The following is a 20960-nucleotide window of genomic DNA, read 5'->3' on the forward strand; positions in this document are numbered from 1 at the left end:
CAATCAGAGAAAAACATGAATTTTAAATGAAATATATGGGCCATTCAAAATGTCATTTGTAGAATTTTTCTTTTGTTTACAAACAAAAAATCATGACTGAACTGCACTATATGGTTTAAATTTAACCTAGCCTCTTTCTTGTCTTTGAAGGAAGGAAATAAAATAATTTTAAATAAAATAAGCAACTTCATCTTGAAATTCCATCAATGAAACAACTTCATCTTGAAATTCCATCTACTACATAAATATTTGGCATCAATAAAAGCAGAACAAACTGAAAAAAAGGGAACATTTTCTCTAACCACAAATGGTTATATTAAATGCTCATTTAGTTCCTAAAATTATAGTTTCCCAAGCAAATTTGAAAACATGGAACAAATAATTGTCAAGAACTTTTTTTTTATTTTGAAATGTTTGCTTAGTTATTGACCTGTTGAAGGACATCTTAACTGCTTCCAGTTTTGGGCTAATTTGAATAAAGCTGCTATAAACAACAGTGTATAGTTTTCTGTATGAATGTAAGTCTTCATTTCTCTGGGATAAATACCCAAGAGTGCAGCTACTGGAGTGTATAATAGATGCACATTTAGTTTTGGAAGAAATTGCCATATTATTTTCCCAGAGAAGCTGTATCATATTACATTCCCACCAGAAAATACGATGCAGTTTCTTCACATCATCATCCGATTTGTTGTTGTCACTAATTTTTCACTTAGCCATTTAGTAGTTGCACTGGGTATTATTTTATACACACATAACTTGCCACAATCTACTGATGGTGTCATTTTATGCATTCCTCTAAAGTATGGAGACTTTGCATCCTCTTACCTGCCATGGTTTATAATATAATTATCTTAAATATTTCCTTTACATTCATTGAGAACCACATCAGACAGTGTTATAAATTTGCATCAACCCTCACACATAATTTAGAAAACTCAAGAAAAGAAGGGAAGTCTATTGTGTTTACCCAGGTTTTTTGATCACTATGTTCTTTCTTTTTTCCTGTTATTCCAAGTTTCCTTATCTTATCATTTTCTTTCAGTTTAGAGAACTCCCTTTAGACATTCTTTTAGGATAGGTCTTATGGTGACAAATTCCCTTAGTGTTTCTTCAACTAAAAATATTAATTTCTTCTTGATTCTTGAAGATTTTTTTTTCTGGGTGCAGGTTTTTGTGTTGACAATTCTTTTCTCTCAGCACTTGAAAGAAGTACTGCTTTTCATGGTTTCTGATGAGAAATCTACTGTCATTCAAATAGTTTCTCCCCTATAAGTAAAGTGTAATTTTTCTCTAGCTGCTTTTAAGTTTTTTCCTCCTTTAGTTTTCAGAAGTTTAATTATGATGTGTGTTGGTGTAGCTTTCTTTGGGTTTATCCTGTTTTGGATTCACTCAGATTTGGAATGGGTAAGTCTATAACTCTTGTAAAATTTGGGAAAACTTATCAGCCATTATTTCTTTGGGCATTTTTTTAGCCTTGTTCTATATTATCCTTTCCTTCTGGAAAGGTCTCCATTGACATGAATTATAGATGTTTTATTATAGTCCCAGAGGTCTATGAGTTTCTGCTTATTTTTTTTTTTCAGCCTATTTTCTCTCCATTGTTCAGACTGTGTAATTTCTACTGTTCTATCTTCCAGTTCACTGAATGTTTTCCTCTGTCCCCTCAATTCTACTGTAGAGCCCCTCAAGTGAGCTATGTATTTCAGTTACTGTATTTTCCAAATATATAATTTCCATTCCATTCCCCTTTGTATCTTCTACTTCTTTTTTCAGCTTTCTTTCATTTGTTTCAAAACTGTTTGTAATTATTTATTGAAGATTTTATCATAGCTGCTTTAAAATATTGTCAAATCATTCTAATATCTCTTTTATCTCAGTGTTGGCATCTACTGACTTTCTTGTTTTTAGCTTATTTGAGATCTTCTTGGTTCTTGATAAGAAAAAAAAATGATTCTCTATTGAAACTTGAGCATTCTCCTATTATGTTATGAGATTCTGGATTTTATTTAAGCCTTCCTTGTTAGCTGGCTATTTCTGACTCTGTGCCAGCAGGGGAAGAAGGCAGTGCCTTATAACTGTCAGATGGAGATGGAAGTCCAGATTTCCCACTTGGGATCTGTTTACATGTGAGGTGAGGGGTCCTCATTATCCTGCGGGGGGAAGGACTGAAATATCTGGCTCCCCAGGTAGTCTCCACTGATACCACAGGACAGGTGATTTTGCTACAAATGGGCAATGGTGGAAGTCCTGACTCTCTACTAGGCCTTCCTATTACAACCTGGAAGAGGGAGGGGTGCGTCATTGCTACAGGGTAGATATGGAAGTCCAGGCTCCCTGTGTGGTCTCCATTTATACCACAGTGGAAGGAGGAGGTCATATCAGCTGATGGGGATGAGTGTTCTAGAACCTTATTTGACTTCTCTGCCAATGGGCATGTTGGGGCACCTTATTTCATCTTAACTAGGGTGAAAATCTAGGCTCTTCACTTGACCTTTGGTGGTGTAGGTGGGGCCATAGCTCCTTCTGAGGTTTTGGCTGGAATAGAATGCTTATTGTCTAAAAGTTCTCTGTATTGCTAGCCACCCTTTTCCTGCTACTCTGATTAGAGAGAGAAGATTTTGGTGGACTGTTCCTTTTTTTGGTCTATACTTGTTAGCATTTCCAGGTTGACAACTTACTCAACTCCAATTCTGAGATATGTGTGGCAAAATAAAAATGCAAGGAACTCACCACTGCATTGGTTCTGAGGGTCTTGGGGGCCCTAGCAGATCTGCCTTATTCTCTCCACCTTTCAGAATCTTCTTATGTTTGTTTTATGGGGAAAAGTATGTCTACTACATCTTTCCAGGAGCAGAGCTGTTCTTTGATGTGCATATTTTCCCCTTTTCCTTTAATACTTTAAAGCTCTCAAAATCTTGGTGATAACAAAATAGAACAGACTAACGTAGAAAGAAAATAATTATGCTCTAACAGGGCTTCTCAAACTGGCCTGTGAATACATTCTCTAAGAACTTCAATATCTATGAAAAACTTAAAATTTTTTTGTGATATCAGTTAGATTATAATCTTAAAAAATATCTTTCACCAGTTAAAAAGACAAAACCACTTTTTTTGCTATGAAAATTTTCATAGAATTAAGATTGTGGTCTAAAACTATCATTTCCCAAAGTGCATGGTTGCAAAGAAAGATATAGTGCACCAAAATATATCTTCTTTCTAAAAAAAGTTGAGACTCAAAGTGTGGGAAATATTGCTCAACAACTGAGGAGATCTTATGTCTCAGTTTGCCCATGAGAATGTCAACATACAACTCTTGTTCTGGCATAATTATTAGTAGATCTTCCTTTCCTTTGCAAAACTTCAGGTACTATTTTGTTTGGTAAGATCACATTACCTGTGTCCATTATGAAATAAAGAAAGAAATTAATGAAGGAGGGAAAAACCCACCCCTGCCATTCCATCTTTTCTCCAGTACACTAAAATATATAGTTAGTATTTGTTAGTAGAAGCATTAAGTAACTTTTATTCATGGCTCATTTTTCTTTTCTTGGCAGCAATTTCTACATACACATTTTATGCTTATACTAAAAAGTATAGCACCACTAATGATAAACAGTAGTAACCAAATAAGTTGTAAAATATACGTGTTCTAAGATCATATAAGGTTATCAAAGAATGAATACTAAAATTCTGCCAAATGCATATCTTAAAAGAAAAATATAAAATACAGTGCCCCAAATTGCAATTCAAACTGTAACTTCCTTGTCTTCACAATAAAATTCTTCTGTGAAAACAATTTTTCAACTTTTCTACACCTAAATCTTTAAACTGTCTATTCCAGTTTGAAACTGTTGTATACCCCAGAAAAGCCATGTTCTTTAATCTTCATTCAGTATTGCTGGGTGGGATCTTTTTGATGGGTTCCATGGAGACCTGACCCACCCAATTGTGTGTGGTAACTTTTGATTAGGTGGTTTCCATGGAGATGTGTTTCCACCGATTCAAGGTGGGATTGCTTACTGGAGCCCTTTAAGAGGGAACCATTTTGGAAAAAAAAGCTTCAGTGTTGACAGAGCCCATACAGCCAGAAAGCTTCGTAGATAAAAGAAAATTCCCCAGAGAAACCACTGAAAGAAGTTGGTAGGAAAAGCTAGCAGGTGTTGCCATGTACCTTACCAGCTGACAGAGGTGTTCTGGACCAATCTGCCATTTGTGAATCAAGGTATCTTTACCTGGATGCCTTATTTGGACATTTTTGTACCTTTAGAACTTCAAACTTGAAACTTAATAAATTCCCTTTTTAAAATAAGTTCCATTTCTGGTATAGTGAATTCCAGCAGCTTTAAAATACTGAAACGTTGTCGACCTGACAAAAATTCTAGGAATATAAAAAAATTAATTTTCTTATGCTCCCAGGAATATATAAACTCTTAACTCTAGTAATATAAAGACAACATGGCAATAATAAAGAAAAAGTAAAAAAATTATAATATTATAAAGTGATGATGTATCTATTGCCACATAAAGAAAGAATCATTGACCAATTACTAACATATATCCACATGTACAGAAAAAAGCCTGCTGGCATATGTGTTCCTGTCATTTGAATTTTTATAACTAGCATGTAGAAAGTCTATAATCATAAAAATATCACTCATTTTTAAAAGTATATTAAAAGTGAAATGATAATGCTGGAAAAAGCTATGAAGGACATCTTATAGCTAGAATATATTCAGTCTCTAATCAGAAAAAATATAAGTTTATGAAAAGTGAAATAATGTTGGGGAAAAACTAGACATTAAGAAAACAGCAGCTTTTTAATAATTTGGTTGACCAATTTTTACTTATGTTAGAAGTGATTCAAGGAGTACACAGGGCATTTCTAACATCCTTGTACAGTTGTTCAAGTTTCCAATTTTAGCAGGTTAATCAACAGAGATATGATAGAAACCATCCATAAAGTATCTGACAATAACAGGTAACTTTTCTTACAGAGTGCAGGAATTAAAATTCTTCTAGCAACTGGACATGATATATCTTCCTAGAGAAAGCCGTTTTTCACTAGACACAGATTTTGAAATTATTTATATGGTGTACATCACTAAAAATATAGTCCCTTAAATAATTTGGCTTTTCAGAGTCATTTATTTCTCTCTAAAACTTACAACCTAATCTATTAAGTCTAGCTGTCCTGGGCCTTCTAAACTCAGATCCTGTCATTCCATAAAGCTTAGAAGAATGGGTGCAATTCTTCTAAGAATTCACCCTTCAATACTGACCGTGAGAACGACCTGCCTTATGAAATAATGGCCTCCAGATATGTATATATGTTTAAAACGTCATAAAATGGAATATACGTGTAAAGGAATTTTTGAATATCCTCTTTGAATCTTTTTATAAATCCAAAAATTCCTATGTAAAATAGGCAATCATTTCATTTTCTGTTTTGCAAGTCAAACTCATTCTTACAAAGAAAATGCAAATAGAATAACATTCTCTATAACATTAGTCTAAATATAACAAGGTTTCTCATGCCCTGGCTAATAAAACCTATACTGTTAAAAGTAATGCATACACATATGAATATAGTAAATTTTGTTCTCCAAAAGCTGATGAGTAGTTCTTGTCATTTCAAGTTAGTCTATTAGCAAAGCTCCCCAGTTTTGGTATATACTACTATATTCCAACTGCTATTTTCTATAATGCTGAATAATATATTTAAAATTATGTAGAGGTGATTTCAGAAATTTTAATATGTAGTATGCTAGATCTGGAGGTAGAAGAAGAGGTGACCCATTGTAGCAAGAGCAGACAAGAATACTTTATGAAGAATATCAATTTATTTTGAATAATAAGGCAAAGATTAATATTGCATATTGCATTCTTGTAGATATAATAAGGAAAAGATAAAAACATGCACAGAAGCATTGTTTATGAGGGAAAAAACTGCATAACTCTTTCCAATTTGCAAATAACAAATACAGTGTGTGGCAGACATCTGTTTTATGAAAATGCATTGTAAAAACAATCATACCATGATGAATCTTTCCTGAACGCTAAAGTTATAGCATTCTACTTTTAGTTAAATTTGTTTTGGGGAATTGTAAAGTTTTTTTAAGCATGTTAAATTTAAATTCTACTATTCTTAAGATAACTAAAACCTGTTAAAGATAAAAAACACATTTATAAACTCCAGAGAGTTTTCTAATTAAAATGCATAAATATTTGACATATTTTTAATATATGATACAGGTAATATATTATAATATATATTGTCTTGTTGTTTCAGTAAAATACTTATTCCATTATCATTGCCTTAATTCTTTAATTTATGACAGACTTGTCATAATTTATGATAGAAAATTATTTAAAGTGATTATTGCATTATTTAAGGTGCTCTCTTAGACGCTGAAGTAACTGCCTAATAATGATGAAGGAAAGCATGGTGATGATAATTGCTAATATTTATATAATGCTTAATAACTATGTCATACTCTATTCTGTGGCCTTTACATAAACTAACTTATTTCTTACAAAATTCCAATGAGTAAGCTATTATGATTGTTCCCATTTTATAAATTAGCAATCTAAGGCACAGATTTGAAGCCAAATTCTCTAATTATATGAAAACTAGACCCAACTAAAACACTTAACTTCAAAATGATGATATAATCATTCTATAGTATATCATTCATACACTTAGAAGTGAAGAATATATAGCAATATGAAAACTGCTTATGGTATATCATTAGGTGAAAAAAATCAGAACATGATATTATATTTTCACTCTGATTACACTTGTATAAAAGTCAGCTCTCTATAAAGCCAAGGACTAGAAGAGGCAGTATAACACTGTAAAAAGAATAAAACAAAATAGAGTTTCTGTGCCTAAGAGAATTAACATGGAGTCGGGAGGTCATTTTGGACATTAGTCTTAAGTAAATATCAGCCAGATAACACAAACTGCCAAAATATGCAAAGCCTCAAGCAACAATGTTCCTCAAAATCCTAAAGAACATCCAGATCCACAAACCACAAGATAAAGAACTCAGTAAACCACAAGATAAAGAACAGGGGCCTTGGAATACCCTAAATATTCACCAACCCCAAACAATTTAACTAGTCTTTTTCTTTTAAACTCCTTGCCTGGAAATGCCAAGATGGGACAGGCTTTGGTGACTACCTGGATCTGTGTTCGCAAACTGCAATTCTAATTCCCCCCATAAATGTGTCTGTTGCCTTGCAGCTTAGATTGCTGTTTCTTGTTTGACAACACCGTGTAGAATTTTGCTCCTTCAAATAACTCCCCTTCTACCTGTCCTTCGCTTCACTAATAAGCATATCCAAATATCCCTTGACTAATGCCAGCTTACTCACAGCAGAACATCCACCAACCACTGTCTTGGATTGCAGCCTCGAAGCCTCCGAAGTCACAACAGTCACCAAGTCCCAAGGCCTTTCTCTTCCTCAGCCTCCTCCATCTTTTCATAGCACATAAGCTTCTGTACTAGGACATTCTTTTTTGAACCTTGTCATTTTTATCTGAAACACTGTGATCCTCTGGTTCTTTCCTCCTTTACCAACTCCTCCATTGCTTGAAAGGACAGGAAACTTTTTACTCACCTTTTAACCTCAAAAATCAGAAGGTCTTCAAAACATCTTCAAAAGTGTCAACTGAATGGATGTTGACTTTACTGGCTCCACCACCTTCTACCTAAATGAAGGACTTGATCTTGTTTCCATCTGCAACTCTCTTTACCTTCTGTCCCTTGGCAATTCATTTATTCTAGTGGACCATCCTTAAATATAAATGAACTCCTAAGCTCCAGACCTAATTCCCAGCTGCCTGCTAGACATCTCCATACATATATCCTGCTGGCATCAATTCTTCTCACATATAAAAACACATCACCCTTCCTCCAATCAACCATTCTTCATACTTTCCTAGTTCTCCCTATAGTATATTATTTTCTCTAATTTTTCAGGCATGACCTCAATGCTAAGTCAGGCAAGATTCTGAAAAACACAGTTCCCAACTCCCTTTATTGCTCAATCTTCAACTTCTCAAGGTTCCAGAACAGGAACCCATGCCTTTTCCCAAATATATTCCATTCCTCCATCTATGGTGTCTGACCTGGATTTCAGTTCATCCATGAAATCTTCCCTGATGACTTCTAACCAGATGTGTTTTCTCAACCTTTAACACCTCATAATACTTGTTTTATAGTTGTCTTATGGCAGGTGTCAGTTTTGACAGCCTTATAGCTATGAGGTTGAACTACGTGAAATTGTTGATAGCTTTAACCTAAAAAAATTGGTTAAGCCTTACAATTCGACCTAATATTTCTGTGGGTTTCAAAGTTCCTAATAAAAGAACCATCTCCATGAAGGCATGGTCTGAGCTTTTCTTATCTTTCTTTCAGATTCCCTGGGAAGACCAGAACACTAGAAATGTTTAAGAAGGGTTTACCAAAATAGTGACTTTGAATCAACAACTTATACATACGTTTGTAACATCAATCATCCATAATGATTAGTCTAACTGAACATGAAATAACTGCTAATTATTTTATGAATCAGTCCAAATGGTAGAGATGAGTTGCTCTAGAACCTGAAAGTTCTGTAATATAAAATATTTGTGTTCAGGGAGCGGTTTTAAGATGAATTATTTGTGAAAGAAACATACTTAGATTTTGAGGTGGCAAGTATAGCAAAAAAGCTTTTAGTTGAGGGAAATAAAAAAAAAATCAAAATACTTTTTAGTACATGCACTTCCTTTATAAAAACAAATTGCCTAAAAGCAAAGCACAGCAGTTTGTGCACAATGAATATCTGCATCCCCACCAGCAGCAGGAGATACACTGGAGAATGCTGGGAGTGATTTGCATTTCTATAGTTTCCTGTGCCTGCCCACATTCTGAATGCCTTTCACAAAGCAATAAATACCATAATGGAGAAGGGACGATGACAGGATGTCAGTACAAGGACCCACTCAATGTCCCAGACGCAGCAGCCCTCCAGAGCACTGTAGCAGTCCCACACAGCTGCAAACACGAGTACCAATTAATCTGCGCTGGTTAAAGAAGGGGAAAACGGGGCTTCTTCAATGGGCACATGAACCACCTGCAGTAAGCATTTGTCTTCAAGTCTTTGTGGAAGGGGAACCTCAGGCACCCAACAAAGTGCTGGCCTCTACCTTAGGTGATGGCACTGTGTCATCTCTGCCCCAACTAGTTCTCTCTTGTCCCTGCAGAAATTACCTTTCCAAAGGGAAGGATGGAAAAGGCTATGGGCCTTTCATGGAATCAGGAGCCCTAGAGGAATTAAGGCATGGGGAGCACGGACAGTGTACAAGGTTTCAGTGATGCCAGGGAAACATCTCTTGAAACTTGGAAATATAAAACACAGAGGTTGTGTGTTTTTTCGCTTTGTTCCACTATATATCTAACCAGCTCTAAAGTTAGAAATGTGAAAGATTCTGGGTCCTGGGTGGGAAATCTCAAGCTTGCTGGGGAAGAAGGGCCCTGGTGGCCCGCACCTCTGCTGGCTCATGGAAACCAGCGGCAGCCTGACGTCTATCCTCCAGGGGTCACAATTGGGTTGCAAATACCTCACCATGCAGTGACTGAGCAGTGTGATTTGGAACAATTTATTTGAATCCTTCTTCATTAAGATTCAAATAGAATAAGTAAGGTAGAAATTAAACAGATACAGGGATGGTGCATGGCTGCGCCTGTCGTCAGTAAACATTGATTCACTGAGCCCAGTGCAGGCATTCGCTGGCTCTCTCACTCACTCAGTTGTTCTTCCAGTCCTTCCTGCTCGCTGTTTTAATGCATAATTAAGAAGGTCAGAATTAATGAAGCAGTGTGGAGTAAAGTTCAAGGAATCCCCAGGCACTATTTATTCTATTAGATCTCAGGCATGAATGTCAGATTGGCAGTGTAAGCGGCATAAGCAATGGGGCTGGCTGCAGCCCAGAAACAGTCCACCAAGAGAGACTCACCTGCAGTGTCAAGTCGTTCCCAAGCTCCCTCCCTGCGAAAATCACACGCAACTGGTCGGTTGGAACCCCCTGTCGCTTAGCAACCACCTCCTTGAGCTGGAAGATGCTGGTGTCAGAATCGACCTCCACTGGGAAACCATGGCTGGAGTTGAACCTGACAAACACTGACCAAGAAAATTGAAAGGGAGGAAAAAGAAAAGTGAGCATTCTTCAAAGCCCTTACTTGAGATTAACAGAATTCCTGCACTCACTTGCTCATCACCCACTCTTTAATGGATGCTGTGCATTTTCTTTCACTTAGAACCTAAAACTTAAAGCTATAAACATTTTTTTTAAATAGGAATTTTCCTATGAGATTTCTCCTTCATATAATAGTCAGTGACCCACAAAGCAAAATTGCATGCTCCCTTTGACATCCACCCTGGGAAACAAAGGGGCTCAAACAGAACACTTGTCTGGAATTCTAAGAGCCCCATGGGTTTATTTAGGAGATTCAGCTCTGACAGTCCGTACAAACTCACATTTCCTCCATGGTACTGCTCTTAATACAAATAAAAGGCACAGTGGTAGCAGTTATGGTCTAGCAGTGTTTGTGGTCTAGCAGCCACCTTATGGGCTGGAGTAAAGACTCACCCAGGGCTGTGTTTGTGTTTAGGAGCCCCAGACTTTGGTAGGTCCGGCCAAAGGCACAACTGGGATCAATAGAGACCTGCTTTTCTCTTCGTTTGCAACTAGTGACACTATTTATCTCATTGGAACTACTCTTCTCCTTGGGACACACAGGCTGAAAACCTTCCAGTTATTTTGTATGTTGCCTTCTCACTTCCCATTGCCATTTACACCTCTTCACCGTCTCCCATTTTAGTCCTCTGGTTTCCATTCCTCTGTCATTACTCTAAGTTAGGCTCTCAGTAAACCTTATCTGGACTCTGGTAATAGCCAACTGGACTCTTGAGGTACCCTCTTTACTTTCAAAATGCCCTACATATCTTTGCAACAAAAACTTCATTGAAACAGAGCTCTGACCATGTCAGACCAACTCAACTCTTTCCAGGGGTCACATTGTCTGAATGAGAGAGAAATCTTAGCCCCCCATACCCCACTCCCCCCACCATCTCATCTGGCACGAACTTGTTTTCCCAACATGTTCTCTAACAGTCTTCATCTGTACTCTGCTAAATTAAATGCTCCCAGAAAACAACTGCACCATCTCTTGTCTTTATCCCTGCCATCCCCTCATTCATCTGTGCCTCTTGAAATCCTGTCCACCATCATGGTCCATCTCAAATGTGACCTCCTCCAAGATGCCTCTTGCTATCAACTCAGTCAAGACTGACCTTGGCGGGACTTCTGGAGAAGATGGCGGCTTAGTAAGGTGCGCGCGTCTTAGTTACTCCTCCAGAACAACTACTAAATAACTAGAAACAGTACAGAACAGCTCCCACAGCCACGACAGAGACCGGACACACAGTGTACACCAGTCTGGAACGGCTGGACCGGCTACGAGACTCCGCTGCGGTGAGGTCCCCGAGCGGCGCGAGCTTCCCTGGGTCACGGCGGCTGGCGGCCGGTGCCCCTCCCTCCCTCCTTCCCGGTCCAGCTGAGAGACTTGGAGAGATGAGTTCCCCAAGCCGCGGTGGCTGACGGCCGGTGCCCATCCCTCACGGGCGGCTTCCCAGGCAGGCTGGAAGCTTCGGATCAGCGGTTCCCCAAGCCATGGCGGCTAGTGGCCCTCCCCCACGCGCAACTTCCGGGGCCGGCTGGGAGCCTCGGATCAGCGGTTCCTCAAGCCACGGCGGCCGGTGACCGGAGCCCCTCCCACACACACAGTTTCACGGGTCAGCTGGGAACCTTGGATCGGCAGTTCCCCAAGCCGCAGTGGCCCTCCCACACGCAGTTTTCAGGGCCAGCTGGGAGATTTGGATCGGCAGTTCCCCAAGCCGCGGCGGCCGGCGCCCCTCCCCCCTGTGCGGCTTCCCGGGCTGGCTGGGAGCATTGGAACAGTGGTTCCCCAAGCCGCGGTGGCCGGTGACTGGAGCCCCTTCCACACACGCAGCTTCCCAGGCCGGCTGGGAGCCTCGGAAGAGCGGTTCCCCAAGCCACGGCGGCTGGCACCCTCCCCCACAGGCGACTTCCCGGAGGGAAAGGAAAGAGTCTCCAACAGTAGTAGAGACTGAGCCCAACCTAACACCAATAGTGGCATTAATGAACAACATCTGACTACTAAAAATAGGCCCTCAGCTCAGGGGAAACTGATCAAGGCGGAAGTCGCCGATTGGGCTAACTGAAAAAGAGGAAAGGGGGCGAAACAGAGCCCTCTGCAGCTGTTTCTACGGAGGCTTCGTTGCCTCTGGGCTCAGCCCTGGCATTACACAGGTTGCAATTGCCCCGAACGCAGAAACAGGCTGCTTTCAGGGCTCTCTACCACCAGAACCTTCCCCTCGGGAGGGGTGAAACGCAACTCAGGTGGAATCCCTCTCTCAAGGAATTCAGATCCCAGGACTTCACAATTTGAAGCCATTAAAACCAACCTACAAACATTCCTCTGTCTCCACCGCACACCCAGCAGTGAGAGTCTTCCAAAGGTAAAGGAGCCACAACATCTTTTGCTGGTGGGACCTGGAGACAGACAAGCACCACATACTGGGCAGGATAACAAAAACAGAGCACAGAGACTTCACAGGAAAGTCTTTACCTGCTGGGTCCCACACTCAGGGAAATCTGATTAAATGCCCAGACGCCAGCAAAAAATAAATCACACCAGGAAAATTGAAGATATGGCCCAATCAAAGGAACAAACCAATAGCTCAAATGAGATATAGGAGCTGAGACAACTAATTCTGAATATACAAACAGAAATGGAAAACCTCTTCAAAAACCAAATCAATACATTGAGGGAGGACTAGAAGAAGGCATGGGATGAATAAAAAGAAGAAACGGAAAGTCTGAAAAAACAAATCACAGAACTTATGGGAATGAAAGATGCAGTAGAAGAGATGAAAAAAACAATGGAAACCTACAATGGTAGATTTCAGGAGACAGAGGTTAGAATTAGTGAACTGGAGGATGGAACATCTGAAATCCAAAAAGAAACAGAAACTAGAATTTGTGACCAAGAGACCAGCTCTGCAAGAAATACTAAAGGGAGCACCAGAGTCAGATACAAAAAGACAGAAGAGAGAGGTATGGAGAAGAGTGTAGAAAGAAGGAAAATCAGATATGATATATATAATACAAAAGGCAAAATGGTAGAGGAAAGTATTACTCAAACAGTAATAACACTAAATTAATGGACTGAATCCCCCAATCAAAAGACATAGACTGGCAGAATGGATTAAAAAACAGGATCCTTCTATATGCTGTCTACAGGAAACACATCTTAGACCCAAAGATAAACATAGGTTGAAAGTGAAAGGTTGGGAAAAGATATTTCATGCAAATAACAACCAGAAAAGAGCAGGAGTAGCTATACTAATATCCAACAAATTAGACTTCAAATGTAAAACAGTTAAAAGAGACAAAGAAGGATACTATCTACTAATAAAAGGAACAATTCAACAAGAAGACATAACAATCATAAATATTTATGCACCGAACCAGAATGCCCCAAAATACGTGAGGCAAACACTGCAAATACTGAAAAGGGAAATAGACACATCTACCATAGTAGTTGGAGACTTCAATTCCCCACCCTCATCAATGGACAGAACATCTAGACAGAGGATCAATAAAGAAACAGAGAATTTGAATATTACAATAAATGAGCTAGACTTAACAGACATTTATAGGACATTACACCCCACAACAGCAGGATACACCTTTTTTTCAAGTGCTCATGGATCATTCTCAAAGATAGACCATATGCTGGGCCACAAAGCAAGTCTCAACAAATTTAAAAAGATTGAAATCATACACAACACTTTCTCAGATCATAAAGGAATGAAGTTGGAAATAATAATAGGCAGAGTGTCAGAAAATTCACAAATACGTGGAGGCTCAACAACACACTCTTAAACAACCAATTTCAAGGAAGAAATTACAAGAGAAATTAGTAAATATCTCGAGGCGAATGAAAATGAAAACACAACATATCAAAACCTATGGGACACAACAAAGGCAGTGCTAAGAGGGAAATTTATTGCCCTAAATGCCTATATAAGAAAAGAAGAAAGGGCAAAAATTTGGGAATTAACTGTCCACTTGGAAGAACTGGAGAAAGAACAGCAAACTAACCCCAAAGCAAGCAAAAGGAAAGAAATAACAAAGACTAGAGCAGAAATAAATGAAATTGAGAACATGAAAACAATAGAGAAAATCAATAAGACTAAAAGTTGGTTCTATGAGAAAATCAACAAGATTGATGGGCCCTTAGCAAGATTGACAAAAAGAAGAAGAGAGAGGATGCAAATAAATAAGATCAGAAATGGAAGACGAGATGTAACCACTGACCTCACAGAAATAAAGGAGGTATTAACAGGATACTATGAACAAATTTATGCTAATAAATACGACAGTGTAGATGAAATGGACAAGTTCCTAGAAAGGTATGAACAACCAACTTTGACTCAAGGAGAAATAGATGACCTCAATAAACCAATCACAAGTAAAGAAATTGAATCAGTCATTCAAAAGCTTCCCAAAAAGAAAAGTCCATGACCAGACGGCTTTACATGTGAATTCTACCAAACATTCCAGAAAGAATTAGTACCAACTCTCCTTAAACTCTTCAAAAAAATCAAAGTGGAGGGAAAGCTACCTAATTCATTCTATGAAGCCAACATCACCCTCATACCAAAACCAGGCAAAGATATTACAAAAAAAGAAAACTACAGACCAATCTCTCTAATGAATATAGATGCAAAAATCCTCAACAAAATTCTAGCAAATTGAATCCAGCAACACATTAAAAGAATTATACATCATGACCAAGTAGGATTCATCCCAGGTATGCAAGGATGGTTCAACATAAGAAAATCAATTAATGTAATACACCATATCAACAAATCAAAGCAGAAAAATCACATGATCATCTCAATTGATGCAGAGAAGGCATCTGACAAGATTCAACATCCTTTCCTGTTGAAAACACTTCAAAGGATAGGAATACAAGGGAACTCCCTTAAAATGATAAAGGGAATATATGAAAAACCCACAGCTAATATTATCCTCAATGGGGAAAAACTGAAAACTTTCCCCCTAAGATCAGGAACAAGACAAGGATGTCCACTATCACCACTGTTATTCGACATGGTGTTGGAGGTTCTAGCCAGAGCAATTAGACAAGAAAAAGAAACACAAGTTATCAAAATTGGAAAGGAAGAAGTAAAACTCACTGTTTTCAGACGATATGATACTATACTCAAAAACCTGGAAAAATCCACAACAAAACTATTAGAGCTAATAAATGAGTACAGCAAAGTAGCAGGTTACAAGATCTGTAGTGTTTCTATACACTAGCAATGAACAAGCTGAGGGGGAAATCAAGAAACGAATTCCATTTACACTTGCAACTAAAAGAATAAAATACTTAGGAATAAATTTAACTAAAGAGACAAAGACCTATACAAAGAACTACAAAAAACTGTTAAAAGAAATCACAGAAGACCTAAATAGATGGAAGGGCATACCGCGTTCATGGATTGGAAGACTAAATATAGTTAAGATGTCAATCCTACCTAAATTGATTTAAAGATTCAATGCAATACCTATCAAAATCCCAACAACTTATTTTTCAGAAATAGAAAAACCAATAAGCAAATTTATCTGGAAGGGCAGGGTGCCCGAATTGCTAAAAGTATCTTGAGGTAAAAAAACGAAGCTGGAGGTCTCACGCTGCCGGACTTTAAGGCATATTATGAACCCACATTGGTCAAAACAGCATGGTACTGGCATAAAGATAGATATATCAATCAATGGAATCGAATAGAGTGCTCAGATATAGACCCTCTCATCTATGGACATTTGATCTTTGATAAGGCAGCCAAGCCAACTCACCTGGGACAGAACAGTCTCTTCAATAAATGGTGCCTAGAGAACTGGATATCCATATGCAAAAGAATGAAAGAGGACCCGTATCTCACACACTATACAAAAGTTAACTCAAAATGGATCAAAGATCTAAACATTAGGTCTAAGACCATAAAACAGTTAGAGGAAAATGTAGGAAGATATCTTATGAATCTTATAATTGGAGGCGGTTTTATGGACCTTAAACCTAAAGCAAGAGCACTGAAGAAAGAAATAAATAAATGGGAGCTCCTCAAAATTAAACACTTTTGTGCATCGAAGAACTTCATCAAGAAAGTAGAAAGACAGCCTACACAATGGGAGACAATATTTGGAAATGATATATCAGATAAAGGTCTAGTATCCAGAATTTATAAAGAGATTGTTCAACTCAACAACAAAAAGACAGCCAACCCAATTACAAAATGGGAAAAAGACTTGAACAGACACCTACCAGAAGAGGAAATACAAATGGCCAAAAGGCACATGAAGAGATGCTCAATGTCCCTGGCTATTAGTGAAATGCAAATCAAAACCACAATGAGATATCATCTCACACCCACCAGAATGGCCATTATCAACAACAACAAAAAATGACAAGTGCTGGAGAGGATGTGGAGAAAGAGGCACACTTTTCCACCATTGGTGGGAATGTCAAATGGTGCAACCACTGTGGAAGGCAGTTTGGCAGTTCCTCAAAAAGCTGAATATAGAATTGCCATACGACCCAGCAGTACCATTGCTAGGTATCTACTCAGAGGACTTAAGGGTAAAGACACAAACGGACATTTGCACACCAATGTTTATAGCAGCATTATTTACAATTGCAAAGAGATGGAAACAGCCAAAATGTCCATCAACAGACGAGTGGCTAAACAAACTGTGGTATATACATACGATGGAATATTATGCAGCTTTAAGACAGGATAAACTTATGAAGCATGTAATAACATGGATGGACCTAGAGAACATTATGCTGAGTGAGTCTAGCCAAAAACTAAAGGACAAATGCTGTATGGTCCCACTGATGTGAACCGACATTAGAGAATAAACTTGGAATATGGCATCGGTAACAGAGTCCAGCAGGAGTTAGAAACAGGGTAAGATAATGGGTAATTGGAGCTGAAGGGATACAGACTGTGCAACAGGACTGGATACAAAAATTCAAAAATGGACAGCACAATACTACCTAATTGTAATGTAAGTATGTTAAAACACTGAATGAAGCTGCATCTGAGCTATAGTTTTGGTTTTTTTTCTGTATTTTTTATTTTTGTCTTTTTCTCTGTATTATCATTTTATTTCTTTTTCTGTTATCTTGCTATTTCTTTTTCTAAATTGATGCAAATGTACTAAGAAATGATGATCATACACCTATGTGATGATATTAAGAATTACTGATTGCATATGTAGAATGGAATAATTTCTAAATGTTGTGTTTGTTAATTTTTTTAATTAAAAAAAAAAAGAGGAAAAAAAATCCTAATCCTAAAAAAAAAACAAAAGACTGACCTTGGCCTCATCTGAGCCCAGTGGCATTTACAATATAGGATGCATACTACTCATCCCATTTGGTTCTTGGAAGTATTATAGCACAGAGGTTAAAAATGCACAATTCAGAATCGGAAATATCCATACACTGACCCTGTGTGGTTCTTTATTGGCTTAAGAGGCTGGTGGGAAAAATACTGAATGTTGCTCCCTAAGACTGAATTCCCTAATCTTTAAAAACACAGAGGGTGATATGTGTCAAGTTAAATATTAGTTATAGTGTTTACAACTGTCACATAGTAGGCTTCAAAAATAATGGATATTTACTCATGTCTTAGCTTTTTAAACTTTTTGTATATATTTTACCTTTCTTAGAAGATTATAAACTCCCCAAGGGCAGGTACTATAGTTTTTGTATTGCTGTATCTTTGAATATATCTTACCAGTTCTCAATTCAAATGTGAGATAGTCCAACTAATAATAATTATAATAAAATAACAATGTGAAACATACCTGAATGTTTACTATGTGCCTGATGCTATACTTTATATATGCTATTTCTGAGCCACCCTATGAGTCTGACATGATAAGTAGAATTATCCATATTTAAAAAACATTAAATGAAGACCTAGAGGATTATAACTTACCAAAGGACATCAGCTACTTTGGTATGGAATTCAGATTCAGATTCAGTTCAGTCTAACTCCAAAGCCTGTTTCATTTGTATTTAATAAACTGCCTAAAATTTTGTCAGAAGAAAGTCCCATTCTTTTCCTGTTTGTAAAAAATGAAAAACAACAACAGCAAATATGTTTTATAACATTATGGGAATACTCCTTTTGGAGGTAAATAGTAGAAAATGGGATTTAAAAAAATAAAAACTTCAGTGAGGAACTAAGAACGAAGAACAATGAACAATGGTTCTAAGACACAGTGAGACAGAAATGACACTAAAATGGGAGCAGGTGAAATAATAGGACACTACAAATGCAAAAGGTTGGCATATTATCCCAGCATGGAAAACATTTAGATACAGCAAGGATTAGCAGTGACAAAGTGTTTCAAATAAAGAAAATTTATGACAAAATACCAATTAGAGAGGAAAAGATGCTTTTGATGAACTCTTAAGTAGATCTAGTGTGACACCTTTGAAAGTAGAGGGGGAGAAATAAAAATGTATTGGAAGCCCTTGAGGTACATTCACAGACTCCCTAATCAGAGAGCATAAGACAGCCAGTTCATCAGATGACACACAGGACAAGTTAGAGGTTATGAGGGGAAAAAAGAGATATGGTTCCGGTTCTAAATTTTATTTTCTACTACTAAAAAGACTTAAAAAAAACAGCAAAACATCCTAGGGGCAACATGGGAAGAAGCATCTAGGACTCCGCAATAGCTACTAAAAGAGGATAAAAATTTCAGGAGATATGTTGATTTTTCTCCAGAGGGTCAAATCATGGGAATTCCACCATAAGGTCAAGAATCATTAAAAAATAATAATAATATTAAAGGGAAAAATGCAAAAATCATAGTAACTCTGTACAACTATTCATGTTGTCAGTACCTAAATTTTTTTTTCTATAAGGAGAAATATTAAAGTTTTCAAGCTAAGTTTGAATTTGGATAAATCATGTAAATATTTTACAATGAATATTTTTGAAAAGCAGGTCACACATACAAAATAATAGTAATTTAAAATGGAAAGACTGATCAATTCATAGCAGGTATTTGGACAACTGAAATATTTGCATGGATAAGAATAAACAGCATAAGAAAGCCATCTGGTCAGTAGGCAAATGCCTTTATGGGGAAATGGCCAATGCTTGGCAGTATCATACTTTCTATGGGTTTCAACTTTTTTTTTTGAGAGATTCATTAGGTCCCAGTAGTGCTAGTACCTTACTCAGCCATGATTACCAAAAGAGAGAAGAGGGAAACATCCTATCCTTCCCCTCTACCGCCTCGTTAAAAACCATAGAAAGCAGAATGTCTTTGGAGCCAGGAAAAGAGAAGTTTGAATCCTGGTTGTACCACTTGCAAATTTTATGATTTAGGACAAGTTATCCAGTCATCCTGAGTTCAGCTCCTTTATCTGTTAAATGGGGATAATGTATATGACTACAAATGCCTGTTAAAAAAGATTTATTGAGATTATTGACGTATTTGAAAATTTTAGAAAGAGTCCTTAGGAGAGAACTGGCACTAAGTCCATGCTCCAAAAATAATTGCCTAATTTCAGTCACCTAAAAGTAGAACTCATTGAAGAATCATCAGTTGTATCGTAACTAAGGCAGATTAGATGGGCTGTGTAATGGATAGAACGGTAAATATTAAATAAAGTAGCCTATTTTTTTCTGGTTCTTGCACCTCTTCACGATCAAAAGAAAATTATCATGGGACAAAGAGAGATGATAGAGAATTTAGCTTGTTTCCATTTTTAGAGATTTAATGATATATTAAAAGTTAAGGAATGCATTATTCTAATGATACTATTATAGCATCAGAAACAAACTCCATTAACATTATCAATGATATACATTGTCAATAAACACTATAATGCATCAATAAGAAAAAAGATAAGACACAACCATGCAGTTAAAAAAAATCATATTCAGATAAATATTTCAGTGCTGCTAATTATGTTTGCAATTACGTTATTCCTAAATAGGGTTCTGTAGATCCAAAGGATAATGAGGTAACTGGGAAGAAAGAAGGGGGGGAATCGCTGGCTCATGCATGCTTACGTGTCCTTCAATCCTGTCTTATTTGCCCAGTATGACTGTGTTGTAAATTTTTGAATTATAACTGTAGTAGTCTAGTATCACTCATTGATGATTAAAATCCTTACATGATTCCGGCTTCCTCCCAAGCATCTATGTGACTACTCCTGCATGAGGGCAGTCAGGTGACTTAAGAGGTGCTGAGTCACCCTTCACCCACCCCTAGGAGTGGACTCTGATGAGTCAGCATTATCTGGGTCACAGTGATTTGTGCAGGCACGGACAAGCATTCAGCTCCTGGCACACCCCTGGTCCCAGTGACAGATTCGGTAAAATGTAGATGAAATAGAGTGGATCAATCAGGGTGAAATTCAGGACTTGTCAAAGGCTTGGTAACAAGGAACGTCATGTGAAGCTTAGTAATGCCTGTGCCATTTTGCTACCATGAAGGAAGCCACCCTAAGAACAAAGTCAATGGAGAACGGGATTGCTGAGAGAAGCAAAGGAAAACAGTGAATACTGGTGAGACTCCATATAAAACTTACTTTTGTTTGCTTCTTCATTCTTATTTGCAAAGGATTTCTATCCAGAATTGTAATAACTGTCAGTATTATAATTCCATTGCGATGTAACACATTTTCATAGAAAACTAATTTAACATGGTTTTTACTTGATATTCTTATTTGAAAATCCAACTCTCCCCCAAATTTCCACACTACCCCATCTCCAGGGCC

General features: G+C 37.6%; 1 protein-coding gene across 5 annotated transcripts in view; it reads right to left on the reverse strand.

The window, feature by feature from the left end:
- Positions 1-20960, reverse strand: part of PRKN (parkin RBR E3 ubiquitin protein ligase) — a 1515422-nt gene that overhangs the window by 1196631 nt on the left and 297831 nt on the right. For all 5 annotated transcript variants that reach the window (XM_077120792.1, XM_077120791.1, XM_077120789.1 and 2 more), the window contains one exon: positions 10010-10173. In XM_077120792.1, the coding sequence (XP_076976907.1) occupies positions 10010-10173 (164 nt within the window). The remainder of the gene's footprint in view (positions 1-10009; positions 10174-20960) is intronic.

The sequence above is a fragment of the Tamandua tetradactyla genome, chromosome 11 (genome assembly GCF_023851605.1).
Source record: "Tamandua tetradactyla isolate mTamTet1 chromosome 11, mTamTet1.pri, whole genome shotgun sequence".
NCBI classification, from domain to species: Eukaryota; Metazoa; Chordata; class Mammalia; order Pilosa; family Myrmecophagidae; genus Tamandua; species Tamandua tetradactyla.